The sequence below is a fragment of the Sander lucioperca genome, chromosome 19, assembly GCF_008315115.2.
Source record: "Sander lucioperca isolate FBNREF2018 chromosome 19, SLUC_FBN_1.2, whole genome shotgun sequence".
NCBI lineage: Eukaryota > Metazoa > Chordata > Actinopteri > Perciformes > Percidae > Sander > Sander lucioperca.
Window position 1 is genome coordinate 10730562 of NC_050191.1, and position 18826 is coordinate 10749387.

General features: G+C 39.1%; 1 protein-coding gene and 1 long non-coding RNA gene across 2 annotated transcripts in view; both read right to left on the reverse strand.

The window, feature by feature from the left end:
* Positions 1–2653: 2653 nt before the first annotated feature.
* On the reverse strand, positions 2654–4588 carry LOC118493847. The gene is made up of 2 exons (XR_004895877.1): positions 3320–4588; positions 2654–3276 (listed from the first exon to the last, which is right to left on the reverse strand). It is a non-coding gene; the product is annotated as an uncharacterized LOC118493847 (long non-coding RNA).
* Positions 4589–5167: 579 nt separating this feature from the next.
* rngtt (RNA guanylyltransferase and 5'-phosphatase) overlaps positions 5168–18826 on the reverse strand; it is an 89099-nt gene continuing 75440 nt past the window's right edge. Inside the window, exons 14-16 of the mRNA XM_031321998.2 lie at positions 17319–17385; positions 9151–9274; positions 5168–5711 (exon numbers count right to left, since the gene is read on the reverse strand). Coding sequence (XP_031177858.1) covers positions 5545–5711; positions 9151–9274; positions 17319–17385 — 358 coding nt within the window. The 3' untranslated portion in view covers positions 5168–5544. The remainder of the gene's footprint in view (positions 5712–9150; positions 9275–17318; positions 17386–18826) is intronic.

The following is an 18826-nucleotide window of genomic DNA, read 5'->3' on the forward strand; positions in this document are numbered from 1 at the left end:
ACAGTAGGTGTTTCTATAAAACATTACATTGCTTTTGATGACTGATCATGGACTCTACCCATAAAATTATAATTGTGAAATTAATTATTACGGATACAGATTTGACCATTAGCTACTTGTGAGGCGTGATTGCATTTCAGTTGGCAAAGACTTTATATTGCACTTTCACCCACTTTTGAGTGATTGAATTAAATCTGAAGGATTGATTGTTGTTGTTATGTTCTATAACTATACCCTGCCCACATATTTCGCTTAACTCAGAAAAATGCCACATTAGTGCTAAAGATACTCGAACTGTCATTTACTTTTTTTTGGGCTTTTCCACCTTTAATTTGATAGGACAGTTAGGTGAGAAAGGGGGAAGACATGCAGGAAATCATCACAGGTCAGATTCAAACCCTGGACCTCTGTGTCGAGGCATAAACCTCTCAGTATATGTGCGCCTGCTCTACCCACTGACCCAACCCAGCCACATTTTACGGAGACTTTAAAGTTATTTCAGTGGCTTGAGGAGTCTTCAAAAATTCAACAGCAGCCACAACTGCAGTTTCTGTCCGCCTCAAGCTCACCTTCGCGTCATGTTCATTTAAACTGTATTTGAGCAGAGAGATCAGACATTAACATGACGATGGCAGCCTCGATGTGCTCCGGTTACAAATGATGCCAGCAGAATGGCACAAACAACCACCTCCTGATTGCTGCTACTGATTGAGATGGAGGACGAGCGCTGCAGCTTCATCGCTATATTCCCCTCGAAATAGGAGTCATTTGTTGCACCATGGCATCACGCCTCAGAAGAGCTTATGAAGAGAATCTGCGAGAGTAGATTTGTGGCGCCATGCCTCCCCGACTCCAGCAGCTGAAAAATGTATGCAATTAAATTTCTAATTTCAGCGGGGTAATCAGGTCAGAGCTGTCTGACTTCATTATCAAAAGCAAAGCTTGTTGTAAAAAATCAATCAGATTATTCACAATTCTGAGATCAGTGCAGTGAGCAGTTAGCTTATTTAACCTCTGCAGAAACTTATGAAACTGAATAGACATAAATATATAATAGATAGATCATATAATTTGACATATGTTGGGGCAGTTAATGAAAAATGAATAACTCCCTTTTTGTTAAAATATGGACTAAAACACATTTAATTGTTGGATATGTCTACGTTTGGAGCTATTTACACAATCTTGAATTTAGAGGGACGCACTCCATCCATTTATTTAATATATATGGAAAAATGATCAACTCACAAATTAAATTAAAAATTAAAATAGATAAAATGTTAGAATTGTGACAAGATGATGTGCAAGCCAAGATAAACTGGGAGGAAGTTTAAAGTCGTCTCATTCTCATAAGTTTTTAAAACGTAAAACCAACTGAGTTAAGTTCACTAAACTTGAGATAAGAAGTTCAATACATGTAAAATATGCAAGTATGACAACAGGTAAGGCTGTTCTTAATAACTTGTTACATTTTAAGATTAAGGGGTCGGGGCGGATGCGGATACTGTCCTTAATTGTCATCACAAAGGGTCTCAAACAATGCATGCTGGGAAGTCTGCTAATATCTCAGCTCAATATGTTTCTTTATTTGATGAGAATTTAAGTCAGAGAAACTCATGTTGGTGGTCTGGAAATAAAAACTAGAAATTCAAATTGAATTGACTTGAAATGAATAATTACAGAAATCATACATTTATATCATACAAGATAAGAGGGATTTTAAGTCACATATGTGAAAGAAGATTGAGAAATGGGTCTTAACTTTTAGATTATTATTGTGTCATGAATATGTATTGGACTTTCTGCATTATTTTGAAGATGAAAATAAAAAGGGAAAGTGTAAAAAAGTACAATTTCAGTAGGTGACACTGGTTTGAGCTCCACAGAAAGCTTTGCAGCTTCAATTGCATGTGAGACAGTAAGGGCCAGATAAACACATTATTCAAAATGCAGATGATATTGGGATAATGGCCTGCAAGTCGTCTGTGCTGATTTAATATCGCCGTGGAGCTTACAGCCTCTAAGCACCTGAGCCAAAAATGAATGAGCCTCATAATCTTTGCTGCACCACCTGTGCTCATGCAAAGAGTGTTTACATTCCCAGACCCATACAGTCGGTCCCCTTAGGGGCTTCCTGCACTTGATGACACCCAGTGAAAACATATTTAATTATGTTCCTGGATCTGCCTTTTGACGTGTTTGTGTGCATTTTGTCAAGCTTCCACCCCGGCATTGTTTTCCCCATAGGTTTTCACAAGGAGACAGACGCAGATACCCCCGCAAAGAGGCGACCATTTTGCGGAAAGGGGTTTGGAATAAAACAGGTTATATTAGATAAGGTAGCTTCAGTAGTAGCTCGGTTTGAGAGGATGGATGATGAATTTAAGTGAATGGAATTTAAGAAGAGAAAAACTGGTATAAATGTGTCTGCACCTGCTACATGAGTGGCGATGTCTCAGCGGCAGCAACCGCATGACAAAAAGGTGAGAGAGGCTTTGATGAGAATCAGCAAGCTTTCATGTGCAGCCAGAGGGGAAGAGAGGCCTGGGAGTAAAGCTCATCCATATCTGCTATAAGGAGAACAGTCGCCTCAGGCACCAGCAGACAGGAACTCAAAACACACACACGCAGGATTTGATTTGTTACACCCTTGTGAGTTATACTCCACTGACTTACATTTATTCCTTAACTTCTGATCTAAATTCTCCACGCTGCATGACTAACCACTGCCGTCACGCTCATCTTGAAAAAGGCATAAATTCTGATGCTTGTCGCTCTGGCCTAAAAATAAGCCATTTCACTGCATGGGAGCGCAGAAAATCATATTTCAAACAAACTTCCACAACACAATTGTTTCTGAAATGCACACTTTTTTTAGTCAGACAGAAATAGAAATATTTCCTCAACGGTAAATCATTTCTTTAGCATCATCCACTCTTGGTTAAGAAGAGAGATTGTCCCTCATAAAAAAACAATAACATAAATAATAAATAAAACTGATGGAGACGTTATTTCACTCCGATTACACAGTCTAAACCAAACAAAAGAATGTCAATGCACTAGTCGGCATGTGAGAGCTGCCGAGTAAATCATTTCTACAAACACTACAGTGGGTGATAAACAGTGCAGATGGGCGACACTCCTAGCAACAGGCAACAACGTGGGCAACAGGGTAAGAAAGAAAAAAAATCAAATGTTCCCTGGCAACAAGGTTTTCCAATGGGTTTAAAATAAAGTAGTGATTATGAGCATGTTTGAAATCCGATGGGAAATCATCTTCATTCACCTGCCCTCCACTGGGAGGTCAGGGATCAACTACGGCGTGTTTAATGCTGCGTTCATGTAGTGTCAGAATAATTAGTTCCAGACTGGGAAAATGTATGTGAACACTTAAGTCGGAACAACAAGAGTTGACGTCATATTACACAGTAACATGGCGGACGAAAGTAAATGTTGGGTTAATGGTAAAAAGCGTTTTATTAATTCACGTATTGCATATCAAGGTTTTGCTCACATGTAATTTGTAATATGGTATTAGGTTGTAATGTTAACCGTTAGTAGCTGTCTACGTAGAGTGACCTAGATTAGTTAGAAAAGGTATTTATTTGCATTAAGCCTGATAACAAGCAATATTTTTGTGGTTTTAGGGAATGTACTGGTGCAGCAACAAGTCGTGGCTCACAGTTTCCTTTGCTTTTCGTTTTCATGCAGAAACAGCTTTCAACATGTTTAAATTCTCTTCTTTTTTACGACGTAAAGCACATGAACACACCGAAGTCGGATGAACGACTTCCCAACTCTGGAAATGGGATAATCTGAGGAGCAAGTTAATGCAGCTGGTGGGAATTTGCAGTTTTCCATTGTTGGTTAAAAAGTCAACCAATCAGAGCTTTGTAGGTGGGATTAACACAGCCATATCCATGTAAATAGCATCAAAAGAAATGGCAGCCAATATGGATATAATGGACGCAGCTGCACAAGTTGTTTTCAATTCCACAAACTGCAATAACAACTCTAAAATCTGGATTTTTGAACACAATGAACATCTGAATCATCCGAATGCTGAGAAACATCAAAATAGCAAGAGGGGAAAAGATGTGAGCAACTTTATCCTATGATGAAACTTTTTTTGAGGGGCACTGAATGGTTCAATCAGTCTGTCATGCTTATATGGCCTTCACCACCAGATCTCAACCCGATGTAACACCTTTTTGTCAGCCTTGATAGATAGCCCTCTCCATCACCAAAACACCACTTGAGTGAACATCTTCTGATAGAATGGTGTTCATCCCTCCAGTAGAGTTCAGAAACTCAAAGAACACTAAAACTATTCACCTTACTAAGAAAGTTTATGTTGGTTGATGCTGATTTGACGCCCATCTGTAGCTTGATTTCACTGTTTCTATTCATTTGTAGTTAGTTTGTTGAGGCTTCATAATCATGTTGTCATCTCCCGCCCACCCATGTGGCCTTTAAAACAAAAAGTCCACACAGATGGGCTTCCTTTGGACATAATCTTATGAAACAGAGCTGAGATCTTATCAGTTTAGATATATATTTGGCAACTCCTAACTTAAGCTTGATTTATGGTTGTGCGGAGGCTCCACGCAAAGCTTTCGCCATAGCTTACATAAGTGGCCTGAAATTTATACTTGTGCGTTGGTGTGTGCGCCGATCTCTTGCAGGGCCGGCATGTGTGTGCGCGCAGGGAGTGTGTGGTAGAGCGAGTGAGAGAGTGACGCCGATTAGCTTCGGAGCGAGTACCGACTCTGGAGTCATAGTGAGAGAAACAAAGTGTCTCCCCTGTGCTTTCTGACCACAGTGGGAAATCTGTAGCAGGAAAAGTTAACCCTCTCTCGAGAACCAGGAAATGCGACGCGCGTCGCGGCGACATGTAGTTACATTTTCCGAGAGGTGCACGTCAGGCTATGGCGTAGCATCTGGCGTGGGGTCCCTGTCTCCACGTACCTACGTACGTAGCCACGGCATAAATTAAACGCAGAAGCATAAATCACGCTTTAGCATTATGAGTTAGAAGGAACATTATTCTGTTAATTGAACCCAAAACACCTGCCCCTTTGTGTTAATCTAAATGAGATCTTTGATGCTGCAAACTATTTTTTGAAGTGTTGTTTCCTACATTTTTAAATGCATTCAGACAGCATACTGAGTGTTGATGATGTTTACTCCTCTTTCAATACAAATAAGGAACTACTTGACAAAACATAAACAAGGTCTGCATTGTCTGGTGTTATTTTGTAGCCATAACAATGTCCCTGTTGATAAATAGCTCAGAGTTTAAAAAAGATAAATAGGAAAAAAAACTAAGCATCATGTTTTTCATTTTAATAAGAACACCAGCAATTAAAGCTACAAATAAGTCTACAAGGTAAATTTATGCTGTTGAGGCAGTCAATCAAAGGTTTCTGGAGTCTTTACATGTACAGGCTGATAAAGCTGTTGTTTTCTGTAGGGGGGTTGATGTGGCTGGTGATGTAGATGTACACTGTGACTGTAGAGCAGTCCGGAGAGCCCAGCTGTGGGCTATGGGATGGCCCGGTTGGGTCTCTTTGGAGGAGGAGGGGGCATGAGCTCAGAGTCTGGGTCTGGTGGGTGTTTCCGGTTCTGGGCTTGGACTCCTTGAGCACAGCGGTCCACGTACTCCAAGAGGATTTCCTTCGTGACGGGCTCCTGGATGCTTTTACACACAGCTGGGGAGAGAAACAACAAACAAAGTAAGGAAGTTACTACCGCTGTGGGGACAGGCTTCTGCAGCATCCTGGAACACAGTCAACTTATATTTTATTTATTTTAGAACAGGCAAAAAAATAAATTTTACAAATAAATAAGACATTCTTGACATTCAATGAGTTTGAAAGGTGGCGTCTTTTTTTTGTCTTTTAAAAACAAAAAACACAATGGTAACAGTGTGTTGTTTTTGTTCTAATGTAAGCTGCAAATGTTAGCATGCCCAGCTAGCTAGTATACTACCTACAGAAGTAACCACTTCAAAGGACAAAAGTTAGCATATCATTAGCTAACTTTAATATGTTGTGTTTATTTTTTTACAGCTGGTGTTAGAAAAAGGCCCGTTCAGGACTGAAATATTCTTCAACTCAGAAAGTTGGTGAAATTAGCTAGCTAGCTACAGCTGCTAAAATCTGCAACATTCATCATTTCTGCCGGGCAAAAACAATGGCCGCAAGCTAAAAGTCTGAAATAAAGGACCGATTGTTCGAATCAAAACGTACTACTAATGTTGATTGATAGATCTGACGCCATATTCACTGGAAACACCATTTGTGACATTCTAGAATGCAAAGCTTGACAGGCATAGCAACTATGGTAACATCCTATGGTAACATATCAACATTCATGACCATTCCAGCCTGCCTGAGATTCTAAAGCTCAATAATTCAGGACAATCTTTTCTATATTCTTCTATCAATTCATTCTTTAAATGTGTTTTCTCTCGCTTGTGCTTCTCGTTTTTATTGCTTGAATTTGTCCTTTTATGTGCCACCATGTCCATCACTGGAAAGTCAGCATTTAGATAAGTGCTACACACAAATAAGGTTTATTACTGTGGTAAACCATTATGTTTGTATTCGTTATCAGTCTTGCTCTCTCTTTGTTTTCCTCTATTTGTTTTTTCAAGAAGCTGTGTAATTTACATATGTTGGACCATTTGAGAAAAAAAGGTTTGTTCAAATCCGAGTTGATCGCTGTTTTTCTTTTATTGAACAGTGAAACTAAAATGAGTTTTTACGTTTTGTGATGAAGTACAGCTCTGCTACTACACAAGCTGAAGACCATTATCTTTAAAAGATTAAAAACTGTTATCAGTATATTAACATTATACAACTTCTAAAAAAAATCTAAAGGTTTTATCAAAACGCTGAAAAAATCTAGCAGAATAATGACAAGCTGGATCTAAAAACTATTTATATCTGCTTTAAGTTCCCCATTGGCTTCAATAGCCTTTTTATAATGATAACTTTAAAGCATTTTTTTTTTGCCAAACATTTGTCATGGTGTAGTGAAGATAATGGGTAGACGCTCAGTCTAGGTGCTAGTTTTGGGTTTATCACCAGGTTCACTCAGGTGTGTCAGCCAGAACACCATGGCCAAATATTCCATATTAGTATGAAATGAAGAGCTGAAAGATGGTTCTTATTCTGTTTATTTCTTCGTCTGTCTTGTGTGTGGGTGTGTGGAAGGGAGCTGGTGTGTGTGTGTGTGTGTGTGTGTGTGTGTGTGTGTGTGAGAGTGTGGTTTTCTTCTCATTTACGCACACTCTGAAGAAAGGTGCTGCTCAAAACCACAATCCAACTGACCGACTAACTATCATACAGCTTATTAAACTGTGTGACGTCAGCTATAATATACAAACCAGCACGCGCTTTGGCTACCCTGTTACAAGCACTAAATAAACGGGAGTAAACGTGAAAAATAGAAACACCATATGGTCAGCTGTACTAAATAACAGCAACACTAACATAACTTTGAGGCCTTTTCTACACATGGTGAACAGGTTAGTAAACTGTTGCTTACACGCCCAGCAGACAGCATTCATTTGAAGTTGTGTTTCGAGCCACCCGACAAATGCAAGTTTGATATTCACTCTCGTTTTAGCTCTGTTTTGGTCTCCACCAACTCTTGAGGGAAATGTCTGGCTCCTAAGCTGCTAAATGCTCCACTATATTTACCAGCTAGTCGCCAACGTTGTCAGAGCTTTTTTAAAAAAAACAGGTCATGAGAACATTGAGAGTGAACCAAAACAGTAAAGGTGTGGGCCGTAAAACTTAAACGATGAGCTGCAAGATGCTCCGTAGAGCTGAGGGGAACTGCAGAGTCAGGTGATAATTCTTTGTGGATTTGTTACTGCAAGTGACCCCTCACATACCAGTTGATATAAAAATAATAGGGCTGTCAATCGATTAAAAAGAATTATCTAATTAATTACATACTCTGTGATTAATTAATCTAAATTAATCGCATACATAATTTTTGCCCGGTGCCTTAACCGATACTTTTTAAGAATGTAAAAAAAAAAGAAAAAAAACGGCAACATTAAAGAACAGCTTGTTTATTGCTAGGCCATATGGTCAAAATTAAATGATTTAATAATAATGTAATAACTATAACAATAACTTATTTCACTAGTAAATTGCTGGTGAATGAGAAAAACAACCACCAGATAGGAAAAGGGCATTTAACAACAACTTTGAATGCACCACGAGACTGTAGGTTACCAGTTTCATTGAACGCACCGTCTGTGTTTTTCCGACAACGGCAGCTGCAGACTGTTACATCCCGGTGTTGAATCCTCTACAGTAAAATACAGTCACACTTTACACCGTTTAGCGTTAGCTGTCAGCAATGTAACTGTGTTTAATCCAGCTACTAGCTAGCGGTAGGCTAACGTTAGCTGCTGTTGAGTATAGTGTTAACTAGAGTCACGTGCAGCGATGTTTCTGTTGCCTGTAAAGTCTGTTTCAGAGCATCAGAGAGAAGCACAGACATATCAATGGCACCAAAATGAGGCGCCGAAATCCGCGTTGCTATTCGGTCTGGTAGATACAGGTCGTGAAGGCACCTGTGCCGTATTAGCACCGGATTTCGGTACCCAACCCTATTCAGGAAGAAGATTTTTATAAGTAAATGTTGCAGCACATTCTCATCTCCCTCCTTCATTTTACAGTCCAGTGGTGGCTAGAACGGCTCTGGGTCAAAGCTCAATATGGAATGGATTAATCTGCGTTATTTTTTTTAACGCGTTATTTTTTCCCAGATTAATTAATCGAAATTAACGCGTTATTTTGCCCAAAAAATACTGATGAGTGCAGCTTTAAAATACAACAGTTAGGCATCTCATATAAAATTGTGTTGCAATTCTTGATTTTGCAGCAAATGTTGCTTTTCTCTATTCAAAGTAAAGAGAAACAAAACAGTGTGTCCCAAATCACTGAAAAGAGCATTGTGGGCACTAAATACATGGCTAGACTGTCTGCAAATGCAGAGTACACAGTAAAACATCTGCCCCTCCACACACGCATGCACGCTGACTGGTTGTTATTCCCTCAGATGGAGGAGACAGTGAGATATTAAATATAAATAACTGTCGGACAGAGAAGGACAAAGTCTCACCCATCGCTGTATCGTAGGAGTTGGGGAAGCTCTTGTCCACCCGCTGCCTCATGAACACCCATGTGTTATTGGCGAAGGTGCACTCGATGATCTTGTTGTCGTACTGTTTTAGCTCTTTAGTGGCCTGTGAAGACAAAGACGAAAGGACACGCATGGTTTTTACTTTTACAACACAGTGAATTTTATTTTCTTCTTGCGGTCACCATTACTCGAGAAAATTATAAACCCTCTAATTTATTTTGAGAGACATGCTGCTGCATTGATGAATGACAACAGCTCACAATGATTTGCACAAGTAACTGCAGCTGTTTCAAACATGACATCAATATGCCGCAAGTTATTATCTTCACTTTTGCAATTACTACTTACCATTGAATACTTTTAGCAGCAGTTTTTCTATATTTTATTGTTTGTATTGCTGTTGTTGTTTTGTATATCCTTCCTGGAAGTGAACTCAGGGCATTGCTGTAAAAGAGCTTAATACACATTTTACCTAAATAAACAATGGAATAATGAAGAATGAACTTTCATGCTCTGTTTCTGACGAGAACATTTAAGTCACTGTAATGTGAAAAAAAGAAGAATATTCCTGTTTAGTGTGTGTAGGCCAAGATGCTCCACGTAAACCAAATCATACAAATGAGAATAGTTCTTTTAATTGGAGTGCTCACTGCTGTTAAAGTGTGAGAAGATTTCAATATTCCTATTCCTATTCTTGATAGAATTTAATGGATGTTTTATATTAAATAACCTAAATTACTCAGCCAGAGCCCAAACTGGTGTGATTCTACATAAATACAGATATATACTGAGTGTGTCTGTATCGCTATGATACAGCCCTCAACAAAGCAGTGCAACAGTTCCTGTTCATCTTACTGAGCTACACAGGATCACTGACTTATTACATCATATTCTGCTTTGAAAACAAAATCAACTATAAGCACTGAGCACACTGTAACATAGTTGAAGGATATGAAAATGGCACACGATACTGATCAAGCATGAGTCAAAGAAAACATTTGAGCATCAGTTGGTTATTTGTCGAGGGACTGAGTCTCACTGAGAGGATTTTATAAAACATGGAAAATGCAAAATCCGAAAAAGTGCAGCTGAAATAATTAAATGTAACAAGTTGGCTTTGAGAGAAAACAATATGGTGACATGAGTCATTTTGAAGTGCTCCTTTCACCTTCACCTCGCAGATATTTATTGGGCTGAAATGTTGTGTGAAGACTAGCTGCAAAGAATTCACTTCTCTATGACAGTTAACTGAATATATTTGAGTTGTGGACAAAACAAGACATTTGAGGACGTCATCTTGGGCTTTGGAAAGCACTGATTGTCATTTTCCACCATTTTCTGACATTTTCTAGATCAAACAACTAATCTAGAAGGAGACTGAAGAGACAAAGAGGCTGACCTCCAGGGTTTAGTGTGACCCTCACTGTCAGACGCTGACCATCATTGCCAGGAAAACAGTGGTGTTTGGCAAACGATAAAATACAAAGTAGGAGCTTGTGTGATCCTGGAGTGCGGGGCAGCTGGGCTCACAGTGGGGGGTCGAAATCACACAGGACGCAAAGAAAGTGTGAGAGGAAGCAAGACAGAGAGAGATGGTAGTTTTTGGATTTCAGATTACGATCTTGAAATATAACTCAGGGGAATGCCTAATTAGTCATTGTCATCATTTCAAAACTGATTTTTCTCCACAACATTTTTCTTTGATCTCAGTTGAAAGACAAACAATACAATAATAAGACTAACTGTAAATCAAAGATCTCTGTATTTGGAGAAGAACAGACGGACTGAAGGAGAGACAGACTAACAAAGCTTTCCTAAAGCTCGACACAACAAGCTGCCAGAGAACTGTGAAGGGCAGTACAGGCGGGCAGGACGCTCTGCTACAGACTGGGATCTCTTCCTGCTGGTGAAGGGTGACATGTTGGCTGCCATTTTCCATCACCACTTGGTGCTTAATCCGTCCAAATCCGCCTCATTATGGCAGCACACGTGTGCCACCAGTTATCAGGGACTTTGGCAGTAGAACTCCTTAGCAGCCAGTGTTGCACTACTGCAGAGCAGAAGAGATCCGTCTTTCTGCCTTTCTGTTCCAATATTTAATCTGATTTACAAACTACAAACACCAACAAGAGGGAAAGACAGTGCTGCCAGTCATCTTTTTTTGTTGTGTGAATATTTTTTTATCATTTACATCCTTTTAAGAGATGTGAGTTTCATGCTAGCTACTTTTATGGGAACAATGTGTGTCCTTCACTTGTAACATTAGCTGGTTTGGATGATTATATATAGACATAAGAAATACAAAAAGCTGCAGTCTTCAATTAGTTATTTCATTTTTAGTGCCAATACTTGAAATATAGAAAATAATCTCGGGTGCAATCACTTTGAAAGATTAGTATACACATATTCACTTTTTTTCTGAGTTAAATGATACTCATACCACTTTAGTACAGAGAAGGATCCAGGCAGCTACGCAGTACAATTCACACTACATAAACATTGTGAGAAAGGACATACCTTGGCGGAGGTCTGCATTCTCAGAGCGCCCTTCTAGTGTAGTTAACATGATGCGACTCCTTTGTTTAATTCATACAAAAACAGAAATGTATAAACACAATTCGTGTTCTTCAGGCGGAACACGCATTATGACTGTTATACCCTTAGAAAGTTTACTCACCTCCAAATCTCTCTAAGTCTGATTGATTATTTGTAATATATACTTTTTATTTTTAACTTGGGAGAGTGCCATAATACCCATTTCCTCCTGCTTGCAGTTCGTATGCTAAGCTAAGCTCCTGGGTCTTTAGCTCCATAGTTAGCATACAGATATGAACGAGTTATTGATCTTCTCATCTCAGTCGCAGTACGAAAACAATTAAGTGTAGATCCCAAAATGCCAAGTTATTTCCTTTAAGCACAGGCTCACGTCCTTAAAATGATTAAGTCACTTCCTGGATTAAACATATTAATTATAAATGCAGTTACACCGAGTTAATTAACAGTACAAGCCACTGTGTCCCCTGATAATCTCACCCAAAGTCAGGGACAACAGCACAGAGTTTTCATCCCTGACACTAAACAAATACGGCTATTCTGAATCATGCAGCAAAGCAGAAACTGGGACGAAAGCAAACAACTACTGGAAGTATATGACCTTTTATTAGTCTGTGCACAACACAACAGTCAACCTGCTTCTTTATCAAATACTGGGATCTGTGGGGACAGCTGTACTGGTACATTGTGCTATAGTTTATTACAGGAGTTTTCTAGAGATAGCGACATGGATGAGCAAAGACTCAAAGTTTGGGATTTTCTTGCAAAGCTGCTTTGTTTTCCCCTACATTGCTTTTCAACTGACCCCGCTTTTGTTTTATTTCGAGACTTAATCAGAACCGGCCTGCGGCTCTGTGTTGGGCAGAACTCAGGTCCATTTTAATAACGTTGGATGAAAGAATATATAAGTAGGGAATGGATATAACATGCAAAAGTAGGAACATGAGCAAACTCCCTCATAGGTGATGGACGGTAATGAAACAAATGTTCAATCTTTAATATGCTTTCAAACAGAATACATTAGATGTCTTCTGTACATTAAAGCAGCTCCTGCTAAAATATACACAACTCAACTGAGTGACTCAGCAAACTGTTTGAATTGTAAAGCTAAAATATTCACCTCACATGTTCCATTAGCTACAACGTAATTATTAGGTTCAATTATAGCCATATGTGGCCCTAAATTGCTGGGTCAGAGAGCATATGGCAGCAAGGACTCATGATGTCAGTGTTCAGATTGACTGTCAAAGTAGACCAGAGGAGATTTCCGAGGAGAAAAAGCAAATAATGTGTAACTGAGGCAAATGAGGGTGTACATTGTCAGGTTTGACAGTTAAAAAAAGAAATTAACTAGCCATATAATTGTGTTTTTACCTCCCAAACTTCTAAATGATTAGTTTGTTCTGTTGTGCAGCACGATTGACTGTTTTCGTGGAAAACATGTTCAATTAGTCTGACAGTATTCATTTTTCTTAATCCCACATTTCAAGTAATTTACAAAAAGCTATGGGCAAACATACCTTGAAAAATTATCAGAAAATGAAAAGCTATTCAAATACTTTAATTGCAGTTAAATCAAAAAGTGTTACTGTTGATTTAACAGAAAAATACTTGTTCTCAGGTGAAGTGCACACTGCTAAATGCTCACAGGTTCATCAAAGCAGCTGGTCTGTGACAGAGAGCTGCTCTTATCTCAGTCTCTGCTGACTAAATCTGCCAGGCACCATTCAAATTATTTAGGATTAATGAGATGTACTCAAAAGGCCACATATAGATCTTCACAGGGAGCCGACTCCATGAAGCGGTAAGAGTAAACCTAAATATGGAATCAATAGCCATTACTTCTACCAGGCTTTAGCAAATTCTACCTTTTCAAGAAGTCAGAACTGGAATAATGATACTCAGAATGATTGAAGAGTAGAAACTAGTTCATCACAACGGTTCTATTGGTTTGATAACATTGTACTCAAAGTAGTCGTTGAGATCTCGAAAGGGGACATGGCTTATAACAGGTCCAATGAGGCAACAAGCTTAGCACAAAGACTGGAAACAGCAGGAGACATCTAGCCTGGCTCTGTCCAAAGGTAACAAAGCCAGAATAGCCGTTTCCCTGTTTCAAGTCTTTGTGCTAAAGCTAACCTGCTGCTATCTGTGGCTTCATATCTAATGTATAGACACTCGCGGCAAGAAAGCGAATAAGCTAATTTCCGAAAATGCGGAACTATTAGTTTAAGACTAGGGCAAGTATAGTAGGTCAAATAGGTTGATCATAGCTGATTGAACCAACAGAAGGAGCAACAAAAATAAAACCGAAGTTATGCTGAAGGACTACACCTGATTTACTCATCTATAAAAAGAACTTCAGTTGCAATATAATTATATAAATAAGAAGGCTGAATTTCTGTGATTACATCATTGGATCTGAGGAGATACAATGAAAATGTAATCCGTAAAGCTTGCATCTACACGTTTACAACTGTATCTTCAACATACATTAATTCATAAATAGCTCTTCGTAATAAACACTCCTCAACCTATAGTGGTTACACAAAATGTTTTCAGATTGCTGCTCTTTTACAATATTTGCTCTTTTCGAAAGGCTGACCTGATGAGTCATCATGAAAACTCCCTTCCAAAATTAATTTCAGAGATTCCCTGTAGGTGCCAACAGCAACTAAATTGGAAGAATCGAACCAATAAAACAGGTTTTCATGAAGATTAGGACATCTCTCTAATTACAGAAAAAGTTGGTTTCTTTTTTTCCAGCAGCCCGATGCTTTCAAATGAGCCTGGATGTGGCACAAATTACATCTAATTGACACATCAACATTACTGTACTAACATGCCCATGGGCAAGGCAATGAATATCAAAACTACTTTGTGGTGGTGCACAGCCTTCTTCAAACAAACACACCACAAGTCATGGGTCCTGTTCTTGCATGTAATTACAACTTTCAAGCTTATTCACACTTGGACTGACTGTAAAACACATTTCACCACAAAAATAGCAACATGAAAGCTGACAGAAGATGACCCCAGGGCTGATACAGAGCCAAGGACTGATACATGGGAATCTGGCAATACCAGTGACAGCGCCAGAGGGAAAGGAAACACTAATTTACTGTGTTTCTAAAGCATGACTGTGACTATTGGAAGGCCTACACATTTACATAAGAGTAATTTAGTCAAAGTGGCACATTTCCATATAGTATAATAGCTTTATAGACATTTACATAAAAATAGAAATTATAGAACAAAATGTAATAATTCTATCATGTTGCTCCTCAAGCTGTTCTCCACCCCAGATTAGTGAATTCCCATTAGAGCCTAATGGAGTGCACTTGACTTGAGTCTGTGTTACTGCAGGTCAAAGGTCTGATTATGTGTGAATCCATATAATACAATGCACGCACGTCGTGTACCAATGACGTCTAACAGGGAAATCATTGAAAGCAGTCTCACCGTGTTAAGTGCAGCTGACAAATGCCTCTCTGCAGTAGAGCATATCACAGAGCATAGCCCTGAAGCCATCACATCAACACATTGGGCCCTATTTTAACGATCTGAAATGCAAGTATCAAACGCCAAACGCAAGTAGCTATGTGGGCGGATCTCGGGCGCTGTTGCTATTATACCGGTGGGATAAATTACTCTTGCACCCGACGCAAATCTAAAATGGGTTGGTCTGAAGTAGCTACATTACTCATAGGTGTGGTTTGGGCGTAACATGCAATAAACCAATCAGAGCGTTATCTCACATTCCCTTTAAAAGCAGGCGCGCTTGTTCCATGGCGGATTGCTATTATAATGGCGGATTTGCTAGGCGCACGCTCTTAATACATCCATGGGCGCATGCCAAGAGCTGAGGAGACCGATGTTTGCTATTGATTTTTCTTTTTGACAAAATGTAAATAAAGAAATGTCACAAAAACATACTTTCCGATGTTTTGGGCTCACTCTCACTGAATCACGAGGTTATGAATGCATGGTGATATTTTTGCAATGTAGTCCTAACATTAGACCGAGATTACCTCACTATAGATGATGGAGCTCTTCTGTCTCTCCTCTCCCGTGCTGCTGCTGGGGCATTTGGGTTAAGTGGCATCGGCACATGCAGTTCAACATCACATCTCCTTAAGTCCTCTAATATTCCCTCATTTATGTCATCAACACAGCCATGATTCATGGAAATGTTGTGTAAAACAAGGTCATATTTTTCCTTGTATTTATGTATGGTTTGCAAAAATGGGAACTGCTGGGTCCGTGAGATGAGAGAAACAAAGTGTATGTGTAGTGTGCACACTCTACATTACGGCCAAGCATGCGCCCTTAAAATAGCATCTGAATAATGCGCCACTGATTTTAAACCAGGTTTTTCCTGGTCTGTGACGGAACTGTTTTCTGAAACTGCAAAATAGCACTAGGGAACGTTTGTGCCGGAACACACCTCCTCTTTTGGCTAAACCGCCCCCGGGAGCGCAAGTTCATTCCCTAATTTACCGACGTGAGTCTGTGGAGGGAAAAGTCCGCTGTGTGTCGGGTGTAAAATAGGAATGATACATGCGTCAGTGTACAAAGTCAATTGCGCTGGGTGTAAGATAGGGCCCATTATGTTGATTGCAATAGCTTGTTTTGTCTGACTAAAAGTCTAAAAACAAACAAATTCTATCACATCAGACAAAGCAAATCCTCACAATCAAAAAGCTGGAACAAATTAATTAACAATTAATAAATTATCAAAATAGTTGCAGATTACTTTTCTGTCGATTGTCTAGTTGAGTAATCAATTAACTGTTTAGTGCTAGTTAAAAGTATGATAAGAATAACTTCATATTTATTTATAGATTATAATGAGTGATTAGTTCATTTGAGTTATGAAAATATATTACAGAAACCCTCTTTTCATTACTCGATTGTTTAAACTGTCATCTAGTTTTAACAATTAGTTAACAGATATGTAGGTACTGTTGTATCTATACATGTTCAGCAAAAGGTATACAGTAGCCAGCGTTGCATCATTTCAGAAGCACATACCAATCCACCAGCGTGAAACATCTGTGCATGAAGTGTTGTGTGTCACTGACAGCGGCTTAACATATTACAAAATAAAACCCAGCAAAATCGGACCACATGATGAATTAGTGAATGGTAAAAGTATTTCTGTTAAAAAGATAAACTCAGAGAAACAGCCTGATAAGTATGTTGTACAGATGAAACTTGTGCAGTGCAGTGTGCACTTGTATATGATCCTGAATGTATAGTATCAAGACAACAGGAAACTATAGAGAATGTGTTACGTTTGCATTAACATCAAATTAAAACGGGTGGATCAGAAAACAGGAAAACTGTTTACTAAAATCTGATAAAATACATGTATAAAACAGGACAAATCTTTAATAAAAGAACAGCAATATAACTTCTTCACGTCACACAGTAACAGATGAAGAAAAAAAACGAATGCATTTCTTTTATTCTTGGCAGCTACGTACTTCCAACAAAACTAACATTTTAAAAGGTAAGCAGGAAAAGCCCAGGGGGCTTTGGCTTGTTGGCACAAGGTTGAATTCAACAAAGCAACACATTTATTTTCTCACCTTCATCTTTGCAAAGGGCCTGTCATAGCTGCCGACGTAGAGCAAGCCGACAGTCTGTGGAAGCAGCCTACAAAGACAAAAAGATCATGGTTAACACCCTCAACACAAGAATATCTGAGTGGCAACGATGCAAATAAATCTCTACACCACTTCCATTTTTCCAGCTAGTAACAGATCGGCAGAGATGTGAGATTGCACCTCTCTGAGCCCTTCTGTCTCTCTGCGTGCTCAAAACTTACACAGAATACTACAGTATAGGCACGTTCAGATTCCAAGGCAATAATAAATCTGTGGAACACCTATATAGATTGAACACAAGGATTGTCTGTTAGATGACTGAGCACTCAGCACAGTTAACTCAGACTATATTGGGGTTTATATGTGCAGTGGTCTTGTGTGTGCGTCTCCCAGCACCGTGAACATGTGTCTGTGCAGTATTTATGTCTCATCATTGAGATCACGCCCAACAGATGTCTTAATCACACACTTCTCCTTGCCTCCCTCCACCAAAAACACACACCATGATGTGCCCATGTGTGTAATTTCCAGACACTATTTCTGCTGTTATAGACTGAGTGAACGAGCACTGGTTTCATATTAGCTAACCATTTTTAGAACGGAAATAATGAGGGGCTATTGAGCTAAACAACAGTGGGGCTACGTAGTCTGATGCACCTCATTCAGAGATTTCAATTGGAGCTGAAACCGGAGACCATCTCTCCATCCACCCCAGCCCCCTCCTGTGTAATGATAGCTAACACAAGCAGGAAGGAAGCAGCATTAGACATTAAGAGAGCCAAATAGCCATGCAGTGATGGATACTGCCACGTGCTAAGAACTCACAAGACAGTCCATTAATACCTCTTACTAACGTGTTGTGTGTCAAATACCACTTTCCTAAACCTGCAGGACTGATCATGGCACAGTCAAAGATATCAATGAGATTTTGGCACTGAAACAGATAACAGTATATATTAGAGTGCCTCTCATGATTCTTAGTTGCTTTTCCATTCAGCATGTCTTAAATTACACTGCAACATCATATATTTGAGTTGGGGTCATATAGATAAATTATGTTCAAATGAAAGACCTTAACAACACAGAATGCCGATGAAAATAAAACTCCAGCACAAGGCAGGGTTTTTGTTTAACAATCAAGATGTTGTTAAATGTCACGTAGCCTTTGAACAGCATGCAATCAGACCTGTATTACCTAAAGGCTGTGTTGTGTCAAATGATTCATAAATCCATAGAAGCAAAAAAAAACAAAAAACAAAAAAAGTATAATGTCAAAAAGAAATGAATATGAGGTACTGTGTAAAAGAAGTGTCAAGGTGCTGTGCTTCAGATGGAAAAGTATAAAAAACCTCTATTGCCTAGGCCAAAGCAAGACAGTAAAATATGACAAATGTGTATTATATATTGCCTACATGCCTCACCTTAACACACCTGTGAATGTATCAGAGCATTCTTTTCTGCACTTATTTTTTCTTCTCTAAGTTTAAGGA